The following is a 13,822-nucleotide window of genomic DNA, read 5'->3' on the forward strand; positions in this document are numbered from 1 at the left end:
TCGAGACCAGGGCAATCCTGCCCGCTTTGTTTAAGCCAGGCTTTACTTGAGCCCTGGCTTTACTTAACTCGATGAAGTGGTTAGCTGCGGGGCCTGCGAAAGGGTGTCCACGACGAACATGCGTCTGAGCGTGTGCAAAATGCTTCTCTTCGCCAGCCCACCTGCCAACGCACGCGTCTGGTACTATAGCAAGGGGCTCTGGGGGACGAAGATCACTTAAAGCCCCAGGCCAACTCCTCTCCGCTTAGAAATTCAGCTTGGCGCTTCTCCACTTTTTAACATTTGTTTCACCTCCACAGAGACAGAAAAAGGGGGGGGGGAGGAACAGAGAGCCACACACGGCCGATTTCACCATGATCAGTTTTATTGCTTGAGAACCAGAATGCTCATTTCGAGGTGAACACGCAAAATACAAACTTTCTCCCAATCCCCGCGTGTCTCCATCCTTGGAGGCATCTATCTACTTCCAGTGACCCCCCCAGCCCAGCGGCAGTTGGTGGGTTGATCTGTGCCATACACCCAGCAGCTCTTTTCCCTCGGATTTTACTTCCCCACACCCCCCTGTGATTTATATCCAAATGCAGCCGCCATCGCCCGGTCCCTGAACTCGGTAGTGTTCTAAATTAAATCAATAAAGCCCCCCGTTTGTGTTTCATCAACAGACTCGCTAATCACCTTTTAATGCTGGGGGGAGGGGGGAGTGAAAAATACGAGGGGTGGGGTAGTGGGCGCAGAAAGGTTGGGGAGGGAGAGTTCCCGATCAGCATTAAGAACTACAGACACCCCCCCCCCCCCGCGCCATCTCTCTCCTTTAGCTACAGTGAAAAATTGCTACCTGACGCGGGGCTGGTTTGTTTTTTCTCGTGTTCTTACTGTTTTCAGCTACAGTCCTTGGCATCAGAATTTGCTGCTTAAATACGTGACTACAGTTGGCGGATGGAGAAGTGTCCTGGCTCTATATACAGTGGCGAAGGAAACCCTGCGGCTACCCCGCTCTTAAATAGGAAACCTCAGAAGCGAGTCTCAATTGGCTCCACACGTTCGCGTACTCACACCCGCATCTTAAACACCCAGCTGTATGCCGAAGCACAACCCGATCCTAGGCTTTTTTTTTTTTTTTTTTGCTCTGAGGCAAGTTCTAAAGAGTTCCGGGCCATTTATTCCCTAGCAACCTTAACCACATCTACTTCCGAGTAAACCTTCAATTTCCAAGGAAACCCCTTGCACTTGCGTCAGAATAAACGTGCTCAGAATAGGGCTGCAAGTCTCACTGATCGCAATGTCTTTCAAGTCAAAGAAAACGTGTTTCACGATTGGGTGTTAGTAGCCGGCAGCTTTTCCCCCACGTGGATCTTAACTAGTTTGTTTTGGAAGTTAAATCCCACGGGAGGAAAACACACACACACACACACACACACACACACTAGAATTTACTGCCACGTAAGGGGTGTACAGACAGTGCTAGGGTAAAATCCAACTTAAGTCCTACTTAGAGTAGAAGCATTGAAATGAATGGGAAATCCCATTCATTCCAATGTGTTTAAGTAGGACTTATGCTGGACTTTACCCCTAGTTTGGAAAAGTCTATTTTGTAGCAGGAAAGACAAACGGTTTATAATCATAAATTATTTCTATATCTGTGTATATATATATTTCTATACACACCCACATACAAATATATAAATATATACATGTATAGAAAGCAGCTGCTGTTGTGTGATTCAAAAACCATGGAACATGGCAGTATAGTAAATAACATGAGAAAACGAAAAGTCTATAAAAATGACCCCCCCAAAACCAACAACTTCAACCCTATAACCCTACCCCCCCCCCGCCCCAATCACAGGAACCATAAATCTTGGTCAACATACAATATCACAGCGGGACTTCTATACAAAGCAATGTACAAAATCCCAACCTAGCTTTAAGCTAGAGAAGGGTGATGAAAATTGTCCTAAATGTTGAATATTATATATATTATATATAATTTCACATTGACAAATTAAAAACAAAGCACAGTGAAGTCTAAAACACAGAACACTGTGGCAAACTAAAGGGGTTTCTTTTTTGGCAACCAGACTGTCTGTGGCATAATATACGCATCTCCATATAAAAATAAAAAGTCCGTATTTGATGTCACAGGAATATACCAGACGGTGAGGTATGAGTTTTTCTTATTCTTTTTTTCGGGACTAAAGCCCAGACGCTGAAGAAGATAGTGTGTGATCACCAGCCTAAAATAATAACAACAATCACAACAATAATAAAAACAATAACATGGCACGCAGGACTTGAAGGATGAATAGCGCTGTCACGATTTAAACGATAGACCTCAGGCCTTCCTCCTCCTCCTTGCTATAAGGAACTTTCGCGCAAGATCTTCTCATGTCGAAGGCATCTTTTTCCTGTTGCAGAATTGATTGGCAGGTTTTGTTTTTGTTTTAAAACGATTAAAAATAAAGAAAGAAAGAAAGAAAGAAAGAAAGAAAGAAAGAAGCCCCACAAGGCTATGGGGGTGGGGGGAAGGGAGCATCGAAAAAACATGAAAGCAAAGGGGAGAAGGGTGGGGGGAAGAGGAGATAAGAAAAATCTAATGTGATATTTACCACCACATCACTGCACGACACAACACTTGTGCACATTGGCAATAGGTTTACCTGCCCCAGCGGCTATTCGAAAGGACAGGAACACAGGCTGCAGGAAGGAAGGAAGGAAAAAAATGAAGGGGGGGGCGAAAGGAGGAGGAGAGTAACCAAGGTTAGATAGTGGAGCTGCCCCTAGGCATCACCCCCCCCACACACACACAATCACAAACACAGCCAGGAATCAAAAGCAGCAACAGGGCAACTTACCAAAGCCAGCTCTGGGCAGGCTGTAGCAGGTAGGAACCCGTAGGGACCCCCCCACACACACCTGAAAAAGTCCTCAGACACAACCTCTTTCTTGTCCCCAAGCTGGGCACTTCTCCCTTGTGCCTGCCCAAGCTTTGCTTGTTTTCTCAGGGGACAACCCCACTGTAGTCCTTAGGCCTTACTCGCAAGTCAGGGGGCATCGGATTGAAGCCTCCGGCTGCCACTCCTCTTCGGCAGCAAATCCCACTCAGTGGGGTGGGACTTCTTTTGGTGTAAATGTGGCTTGGGCTGCGAGTACCTGCGAGTAAGCTCCATTGAACTTAATGGGGTTTATTTCTGGGTAGATTTGCCTAGGAAGTGCATTAACCCGGTGACTAGCTGCCTTGCTCCTAACAACATTTACTCAGGCCAAAGTACCATTGATGGCAATGGAATTTACTTCCAGGTGAGTATGCTTAGGAGTGTGATGGGCCCCCAAACTCAGATGTGAGACTCAATGGGGGGTGGGGGTGGCTGGGAGGAGGACCCAAATTTCCCTAGGACAATGGCAGCCTAAACATGTGCTTCCCTGTTGGTTGGTGTTTAAAAATTAGAAAAAGTAGTCCTGGCCATTCAAATAATTATTATTGTAATACATGTTTCAAAACATACAATGCTGCCTTTCATCCTCAATGCAGCCTGCACAACACGGGAGGGGGATTAAAAAACACACACACATTTAGAGGTCCTATGGTTTCAGGTTAATGTCATTAGGGCCACACACTTAAATATCCATTAATGGTTTTGAGTGTGTGTGTGTATGAAGCATCTTCTCCCAAAAGAACACCTGACCTTGGTTTCCCTCCCCACTGGTTTCTTCCAAATACACCATCCAATCCAACAAAACTGAAGTGCTTGGGTTTTGGGGTGAGTGGGATTCCTGAGGCAGTTAAAGCCTGCTCATTTCCTCAGAGCATGCTGCCTTGTGCATCTTTTGACTGGGAAATTCTATGCTCCAGCAACATTAATGGGGCCTCTCGTGCTAAGGAGCATCATGTCAAGGGCTCTGGAGTCTCCCTTCTGGTACGGTAAGTCCTGACTTTCTGATTTTAAAAGGATAGTACCAGCAGTTGTCTTGGGAGGCACTGAGTGGTGCAGGCAGCAATATTTTAATAGCTTTCATACCCGTTTCAGAAAAGCCAGGGGGTCTATGCAAAGGCTTTCATACCCAGAACCCCCTCAACCAGGGTGCGCTGAACTTCAAATATGTGCTTTTACATCCTGATCTTCATTTTCTTTCTCTCCCCCTTTTACACCTCAATTCACCACCCATTTGGATGCTTTCAGAGGAGGCTTTTATTGTGCAATCGCCTTGCTTCATTCACAGAATTTTACAGGGGGTTCAGATGTTGCTGTCTTCCATTTGTAACCCTCCTGTGCTTTCCAGTGGGTTCTTCTGTCTTTTTTTTTTTTAACCACCGAAAATCCATTATTGCACTATTGCCCTGGATCATCTGGAACACTTTACTGGGGGTCGAGACAACATTGTCTTCCACTCATAACCCTGCCATGTTTTCCCAGTGCTTCTTCCAAATGTTTCCTTACCTCAGAAAATCCATTAAGGAGAAATAGCTGTACAATGCCTTCTAATTGATAGCCCCAGCAGCCCTCTGTCTGGAAGCACCCTTCAACTCCACAGGAAACTCTGAAAAGTGAACGCTTTCCATGTCCTTCTTCCTACATGTATGTTTCAGCTTCCCTATGATCACTCCTCATTGGGTAGTTCATCATTCCTTCCTTCCACTCTCTTCCAGTTTGATCCGGTGTATGTTTACTGAAAAGGGCGTTCCATTTTGTTCTACAGAACTTTAAGTAACCGTGTGTCTCCTAAAAGAGTCGGTGTGCGTGTGTGCTTCCAGATGGCCAGCTCCTAGCACTATTCCATCTCTCTCTCCTTAATGCATTTTGGGGGTTAAAAAAAAGATAGAAGCAATAGGAAAACATAGGAGTGTTCTAAGTAGTGTCGCTGTCAAATTTCGTAATTAGCCTGCTTGCTGGTCGAACTTCGCCTGTTCATAATGCTCACCTTTTTAATGAGCTGGGACTGGCGGCTACAAATTTGGTATCAAACAATGCTATTTCTGTGCATGAGCTGCATTGGTTGGATTAACCTTTTCCTTGCCTAATCCAATGTTGCTTCCCTCCTTGCCACCACTCTGGCTCTGCGAGAACAAGGACTCAGCAGTGCCTCCCCACCCCCACATTTTTAGTTGTCCTACAGTCTCCTTAGCAGCTTCCCTCATTGTTGACACCACAGCTCTGGTTCCAAGGAGGCACTATGTAATTTCACATTACAGCACCAAAGATGCACTGTGAAATTGTGCATGTGCAAAACTCATTTACATAGAATTAGAGTTCACTTTGGGGGAGAACTCTTGTCTGAGCCTACATGGGTGAGTTTGTTATTTTCCGAGTAAATAACAAATGCACATGGGGTAAGTATGCCCATCACTAGCTGTAAGTGGAAGATGACATTGTCTGGACCCCCGTCTCCCCTGTAAAATGTCATGAATGAGGCAAGCCAATTGCACAATCAAAGCCTTGTCTGGAAGCACCCTCAGCCTTCCCCACCCCACTGTGGAATAAGAGCCACAGGCCCAAATCAGCCTATTTGTGAAGTAAGGGCATTGCGCATCCAGATCCCAAAGGAAGACCCTCCCAGCAATCTTCTGGCCTGCCATAGACATACAGGTGTGCCACTTATAAGAACTTAACAAGGTTACCTTGTGGTCCCCCATGCAGACATTTGGTCCAATATGGTCATACACCACTTGCTTTTCATCATTTTCTGACTAGGAAGAAAACAAAACAAAACCATAAAAGAGGCCTCTAGCCAGTTCTGATATTCTCTGGAAAGCATTTGCACCAAGATCAAAGGCACAGAGATGTAAGTGACACAACGCTAGAGGTGAAGCCCATTTATAACTGGGAATAAGGTCCATTAAAACAAGTATGTCTCACTGACTTTCAGAGTTGGGGTACCATTATTTGGCTTAAATATTATTACTTTAGCCCAAAGAATGGGAAGAAATCAGCTGGGTGAGTGCCAAATTCACATATTTGCAAAGGTTTGCAAGATCTGCCCCTGGTGCATGCCCAACTAGGCACGTAAGAAGTGTTGCCATACTTAGGGTACAATCCTATACGCACTTAGCTGAGAATATGCCCCACTGATCTCAATGGGACTTACTTTTATTTTTTTATTTAATTACAATATTTATATACCACTCCACATCAAAGATTTTGGAATGGTGAACAACAAGATAAAAGAATAAAACCCCATAATTAAAACAATTAAAACATTTTAAAAGAACAGATTCTGAATGTAATAAACTGCGGCTGGTCACTCAGGGATGGCCTCTTGAAATAACAATGTCTTCAGGAGGAGCTGAAAGCAACACAACGCTGGCGCCTGCCTGACCTCCAAAAGCAGGGAGTTCCACAGGAAGGGGGCCACCATGCTGAAGGCTCTTTTCCTGGTGGACTCCAACTGGGCCATAGGTCCATGTGGAACCACCAGGAGCAAGCCCTCTGATGACCTCAGTGGCTCGGCAGGTTGGTCAAGAAGAAGGCACTGTCTCAGATATCCTGAGTAGACATGTATAGGATTGCACTGTTAATGTTAAAAATGAGGAAACTGGCTACAGTTGAAAAAGTTTCCAAAAGCAGACGCCATCGTTCTAATTTTTTCAGTGGGAAAATAATATGATACGCATCTGGCCACCCTACTATTCAGTCAAAGTCAAGCACATTTCGGTGCTGTTCATTTCAATGAGCTGAATGTTCAACTCCCATTAAAAATGACAGGACTTCAAAATACTTAACTTTGGCTGAATTGTATCCACAGTCAAAGCGCTTACACCAGGGAGGGTAGAGTCATTAACACATGCTCTGTAAGGGGGTGTCAACTGACTGAAGCTGCTAATCAATTAATTTGCTTGGTTTTCACTGGCCAATTAATTAACCAATTATAACAACTATGCCAGGATCTTAATGCAGGTGGTTCTGCCCCCTCATTAATGAAGGTGGGTTTCTCTTTAGCAAGCAGTCTAAGGCTGTAATCTTATGTGCACTACCCATTGTTGAATGAAGTGGGATTTACTCTTGAGTAAACATGTATAGGATTGTGCTGAAAGGTACCTACCTACCTGGGGGGTACATTCCATGGAACTTAGTGGGATTGACTTCTGAGCAGACATGGCCAGGATTAATGCTTTAACACCCACCTCAAACTAACTACATTTATGTGGTAGGAAATCCTACTGAATTCAGTGTAACTTACTTCCAGGCTAACCTGAATCAGCAGTGTTCCTACACAACGCTTAAATTGACAGATGTACTTGGGCCATTTTCAGTCCTGCTGTCTATGCTGAAAACACTTGTCAGTCTTCACAGTTTTTAAACTTGTATTTTAAAATTCACTATTAAATGCCCCTATCGATTAGGTACACTGATGAAGTGATTAATGCTTTCAGCTCTAATCCTATTACCAGAGTTGGTGTCAACCCTGCTTAGATCTAATTAGAGCCGGTCATTGCACAGAAATAGAAATAATGACCAAGGAAAAAAATATGCTACATGTTGTCATTTATGGAAGAATACTTTCTTTTCCCCTCCTCCAGACATTCCCCTTCTAAAATTATTTATTTGGGAGTAAGCCCCTTCGATTTCATTGAAGCTAGCTTTCAACCAGCTGTGCTTAGGATTTCAGCTTCAGAATGAAGTCTGGAAACATTAAAGTCAATGGGAGTGTTGCCATCAATTTAAATGGATTTTTTAATTTTTACACAGACACACCCCGCAAAATGAGTACTGAGTGAACAATATTTTTTCCACCAAACCCTGTGAACTATTTCTGCTCTATTATATGCTGGCACTTTATTCCCTTTTTCTTCCCCTCTTCTCTTCAAACAAATAACGAAATCGACATGGCTTTCGCTATTGCATCGACCATTGCTGACCGTCTGCTTTGTTTACCTAGCATAATGACCCTGCTAAAGCAATCACTTAAGAGAAAGAGAGGGACTGACTTGCAATTTCTCAGGCTGGTTAAACTGCAAGATAATTAAATCTGGAACCCACACCCTTCTCCCAAGATCTTTCATACATACATACATGCACAAAACCGCAGCTGCGCTTGCAAATAGTTTCCCACCCTAATTTATTTCAGATGAAAAACAGTCAAGCTTCTCCTCATCTGTAATCAAGTCAAGTTTGACTGGGCAAGAACTTTATATATAAACGACCGCATTTGGGACTATAAAGTTAAAACTGAATTATCTTTAATGCAGTAAGGAAGCGTAAGGTCATATTTGTTTTCTAGAATGCCTGCCTAGGAATCTTTATCTATCTACACACACACACACACACACACGAAAAACCCTAACCTTCTGCATTGTATGCATGAACACTTTCCAATATTTCAAGCTCATAATGCCACCGCCATCGGAAGTGGAGATACATTAATCAAAAGCGACTTGATAATTTACAAAGGCAGCATCAAATTGTGGATTTTCAAGTGCATAATCTTTAGACAGATAAACAAATTACAGCAGTGCACGAACAGAAACACGCTCCACTCAGCTGAGCATTCATTACACCATGCTCTCAGGCAGTTCTGTGACTCCCGAGCAGCGGGCAACCTTTGGTGTGTTAGGGCTCAGCAAGCATAAAATAACATGCTGGGGAGGTAACCGACCATGGCATGATAAATGAGGTTGTGCTGAAGCTGTTTACAGCCCCATGTCTGTACAATCTGTAAGGCCTACTGTGTGGAGCCTGGCGTCTTGGGCTGTCTCCTAATTTGGGCATAGGTAAGCTCTCTCCCTATTTTGCAGGGCTAAAATCTCTTTTTTGAAATATTGCTTCTACCACTTTTGAACAGCACTTTGAAAAACTGGGAGAGTGCTTTCGATTTTGTTTGCCCCCATCAATTAACCTGAGACATAGGGTCACTGTTACTCCCATTTTACAGATATGGAACCGAGGCCAAGAGACAGTGACTTGCCTGCTGGGTTGCTGTGTGCTTTTAACAACTTTCCATCTACTTTGCAGAAATCTAGCAGGTGAAACTCCTACCAAATGCAGCAATGGGAAAAAGCTTTATGATAAAGCTCTGCCTGGCCTACTGGAATTAAAGTCACTGGAGTGCAGCCAGAAAAAGGTATCTACCCTACTTACCCAATATCACATAATTAGTTCCCAACATTGGAAAGCTACAGGTTTGCCAGATTTTTCTGTAGTGGACTAAACCAGCAGCTGTAGCTACACACAGGAAAGCTTTAGTACCTTAGCTCCACATGGCTACCACAAAAGACAATCCCAGAATTCTAAAACATATGCAGATTTTAGAGTATGGGCATCTTCAAGATGTTGGGTCAGTGGATGGGTGGGCAGGTGGCGGAACAATGCTAAATATTTAAGGCCATGTTTATTCACAGCACACTTTTTAATTTGCGAAGGGCTTTACAACCTTCATTTTGCTCATTGTTACATCAAGATAGTAGGTCACCATTATTCCCACTTTACAGATGGGGAACTGAGGCTGGGAGAGAATGGTCTAGGTCACATGTCACGATAAGCCACCGTGGGTTAGTTAACCTGTGGGGCTCCAAGACGTGCACTGGCTGCTATTTTGAATATACAAGCTGTGGCAGGAGTGTGATGCTCCTTGTGGTGTTGTGTGAACCTGGGCGCCATGGGTTATTTAAGGGCTAAAACATGGTTGTTCTAGGGTTATCCAAGGGTTATTTAACCCTCAAATAACCCATGACGGGGTTTGCATGACAAGACAAGCTGCAGTGTGCCCGCGCTGTGGCTTGCATATTCAAAATGGCAGCTGGCACATGTCTTAGAGGCCTGCAGGCTAATTAACCCACAGTGGCTTATTGTGATGTGCAAACCAAGTCAATCAGTGCAATCCTATACGTGCCTATGCAGAAGTAAGCTCCATTGAGTTCAGTCATGGGACTTATTCCCAGGTAAGTGTGTGTAGGATTGCCAATAACATCCAAAGCCATGCAGCAGGTACATGGCACATGTGGAATTTTGCTCAAAAGTCTAAGTTCAAACTCTATGCACTAGTCCATAAAATTACTTGATTTTAATTAGCTGTTCTGCTGCATCTGGGCATTTTCAGCATCCTGGTAGATTTGTCCTGAATAGAATAATACATGATTTCTTCTGGCGTTGTACAGAAATGATGGGAGGAATTGTTATAGCATTCAGAATAGAACTCACAGGTGTGAAACAAGTGCCCTAACTAAGCAACATATATTAATCTTATGCTAAATGCTGCTGATGAGAACTACAGTGTGATGATAAAGAAACAAGTCCTGATTCATATTACCAACAGCAGCAGGGAGCTGCTGTGGTAGTGCATGAAGGCGGCAGATCATCACATGAGCAGGGATAACAACAGAATTGCTTCTTAGGCCAGCATTGCCCAACCCTGGCATAAGAAGTTACAGGGTCTTCAGCCTACTACCTTCTTTCATTTGCTACCAAGGTGGCATAGGGGCAGCCACGACAGAGCAGCTCTTGTACCACAGCTGCTGACCTATGAAAAAGGCTTAAAAGTAGTGCTTTTTGATTACTTAAAATAAAAAAAACAATGGGAAGAAGGAAAGGAAATAAGGCCTCTTGTACTGCTTCAAAGGCGCATTTACTTGACTTCAGGAAACATAATGGCAGAGTGATCCAAATTATAGTGGCGATTACAACGCTTGCAACCAACACTGCATAGCAGCAATAAAGAAACAAGTCCTGATTCATATTACCAACAGCAGCAGGGAGCTGCTGTGGTAGTGCATGAAGAAGGCAGATCATCACGTGAGCAGGGCTAACAACAGGATTGCTTCTTAGGCCAGCATTGCCCAGCCCTGGCAATGCACAAGCAAAGCTTTCGACAAAGTGCCCCATGATATCCTGATGAACAAACTAGCTTAAAGTGGGCCAGATGAAACAATGATCAGGTGGATCCACAGCTGGCTACAGAATCAGACTCAAAGAGTGCTTATCAATGGGATATTCTCAACCTGGGGAGAGGTAACGAGTGGGGTACCGCAGGGCTCAGTCCTGGGCCAAGTGCTCCTCAACGTTTTTATTAATGTCTTGGAGGAGGAGTTGCAGGGAATGCTGATCAAATCTGCAGATGACACAAAATTGGGCGCGGTAGCTAATACTTTGGAAGACAGAAACAAAATTCAAAGTGGCCTTGATAGACTGGAGCGCTGGGCAGAAAACAGCAAGAAGGATCTTGGAATTGTTGTAGATCACAAGCTGAATATGAGCCAACAATGGGATGTGGCTGCAAAAAAGGCAAATGCTCTTTTGGGCTGCATTAATAGAAGCATAGCTTCCAAAGCCCGGGAAGTACTAGTTCCCCTCTACTCAGCACTGGTTAGGCCTCATCTGGAGTATTGTGTCCAGTTCTGGGCACCACACTTTAAGAAGGATGCAGACAAGCTGGAGAGGGTTCAGAGGAGGGCAACAAAGATGATCAGGGGACTGGAAACAAAGCCCTGTGAGGAGAGACTGAAAGAACTGGGCATGTTTAGCCTTGAGAAGAGAAGACTGAGGGGAGATACGGTAGCGCTCTTCAAGTACTTGAAAGGTTGTCACAGAGAGGAAGGCCAGGATCTCTTCTCAATCATCCCAGAATGCAGGACACGGAATCATGGGCTCAAGTTACAGGAAGCCAGATTCCGGCTGAACATCAGGGGAAACTTCCTGACTGTTAGAGCAATTTGACAATGGAACCAATTCCCTAGGGAGGTAGTGGGCTCTCCCACAGTGGAGGCATTCAAGGTGAGGCTGAACAGCCATCTGTCAGGGATGCTCTGACTTGGATTCCTGCAATAAGCAGGGGGTTGGACTTGATGGTCTTGTAGGCCCCTTCCAACCCTACTATTCTATGATTCTATGAATGTGGTTAGGGTTACTTAGGGTCAGCCCTAAGAACACTTTGGATGGGTGAAATGCCTGACTTGGCATATGCATTGAGCCCTCCTACCACAATGCTAATGGGCTATAGTCCTGGACTGTTCAATTCGTACTCTGGAACAGGCAAGCAAATTACTTTTTTTATTATAAGCCTGAATCATTTACTTGCCCTATTATCTCATCAAAATGGGAACATAACCACAACCCTTATTTACATGGCAAAGACCTTTTCAGTGCCATTCTGGTGTGAATGGTTTTGTGAATGGGAACACCATGTCCCAGTTCATAACCCACTTTTGGAGGATATTTCAGAATCAAAACAGCAGCAGCAGCAGCAACAAAATGTAAAAATGGAGGTTAGACAAAAATGAAAGACAAAAAATGCAGACTATGACAAATACATTAACACTTAAATCTATGTAATATAAGCAGTGACAACAATGCAGTGTTGATAACACAGACACCCTGCTATTGTCAAGTTGGAGCATTACATAAAGGGGTTCTTAATTGAGCATGGAGAATTGGGATAAACAACGAGAGATGCATGCTGCATCAAAAGGTTTGATAAAACTCTTAAGGGCCAGCTTTGCTGCTGCTGCTGTTGCAAGACATCTGCCATCTAAACAGTAGTAAGCGGCAACACTGGAGACAGAATAGAGGCACGTAGCAGCAAATTCCTGCATAATGAGACAGTGGCAAAGTGTATGGGTGGTGATTGCTGTGGGAATGGGATGTGCAGTACTCTTTATGGAAATGCTTGTCCTTGGAAAGTAGCCCATATGGCAATGGCAAGATCAGGTAAGCATAATTGTTCCCCATCCTGTTAGTCATTTGTTGCATATAATTTGGCCAGGTCCCAGGATGCACCTTCATGTGCTTACAGCAGAGAGAAAGAACACCCAGAAACGAATAATTGGAAAGCATCTGTGCTGTGTCCATAGCCCTGTCAAATCAGGCTCATGAATGGAACACTGAAATAAAGGAAATTAACTCTAAGTTAATTAATTAAAATGCAGTTCAACCTCATTTATTTGAATTGCCTGGTGGACATTCAAAGTGTCTGGATAATCAGGGATGTACGGATTTTGTTGAATTTGTTCTGTTTGCGTTTTGTGGATTGTCAGGTGTCTTTTGTTCCGTTGTCCGCTCATCAAGACTTGGATTTTTTGTATGAGAATTTTGTTCATTTGCAAATGTGCATTAGCACAAATTCCCCCCAAAAGCAAAAAAACGGTCTGTGGAATACACATGACTTGGAAAGATTTGGTCCACTGAGGAATCTGCAGGTTGGATTCATAGAAACCTGAACTCATTTGAATCTGTTGTGGATTTCTCTGACATCCTGACTGGATAATATGCAGGAGTGCTACATATATAGGATTGTGCTGAGGTGGAGTTCTATAGAGCACCACAGTGCATAGATTTAGATAAGGATAACTGGATAACCCAAGATCAGTTAAGAATTTCCTAAGTAACTGAGACACTTAAAATCTCTCAGAGATTGAAACTTCCCGCACCTTGTATTTTAAAAAATTATCGGTAATTTTATTATCAGAGTACATAACAACGTTTGAATTCCATGGTGCTACCACATAATTGGGCAGAGAATGGCTCTTAATCAAACTTGATGATTTACCACAGGGACTTTGCCAAATAACCCTAAAATAAGGACTGAAACGCCTAATAAGCACCTAACTTCCCAGTGGAAATGTCTTTTGTAAGTTATCTTCAAAAGTCCTGGATTATCCATACTAGGTGAGTACGAACTATGACTAGTACTTTTATATTCAATAATCATTGAATTTTACTAAGAATGCCTGAGTATCAAAAGGAAATTGAAAATAAATAAATGGTATAGAGTAGGCATTTATTTATTTGTTCAATTTATAGCCGGTTTAATCTAAACTTAGGCTATTTTAACAACTGGTCTAGATCTCACCGATAAAACATTCCAGATTCCGGAAACCCCTAAATCTGGAGACACCCCC

General features: G+C 43.5%; 1 protein-coding gene across 7 annotated transcripts in view; it reads right to left on the reverse strand.

Annotated features, from left to right (window-relative positions):
- Nucleotides 1–346: 346 nt before the first annotated feature.
- Nucleotides 347–13,822, reverse strand: part of INPP5A (inositol polyphosphate-5-phosphatase A) — a 331,577-nt gene continuing 318,101 nt past the window's right edge. For 2 of the 7 annotated variants that reach the window (XM_084845928.1, XM_084845927.1), the window contains 3 exons: nt 5,615–5,683; nt 2,607–2,694; nt 347–2,405 (listed from right to left, as the gene is read on the reverse strand). In XM_084845928.1, coding sequence (XP_084702054.1) covers nt 2,614–2,694; nt 5,615–5,683 — 150 coding nt within the window. In that variant the 3' untranslated portion in view covers nt 347–2,405; nt 2,607–2,613. Of the gene's footprint in view, nt 2,406–2,606; nt 2,695–4,266; nt 5,684–13,822 lie in introns of those variants that run through there. The other 5 variants (XM_084845924.1, XM_084845923.1, XR_014789433.1 and 2 more) reach the window with 4 other exon arrangements.

Source organism: Heloderma suspectum, chromosome 3 (genome assembly GCF_057233095.1).
Source record: "Heloderma suspectum isolate Gila_16-S chromosome 3, 16-S_ref, whole genome shotgun sequence".
In the NCBI taxonomy this organism is placed as follows: domain Eukaryota; kingdom Metazoa; phylum Chordata; class Lepidosauria; order Squamata; family Helodermatidae; genus Heloderma; species Heloderma suspectum.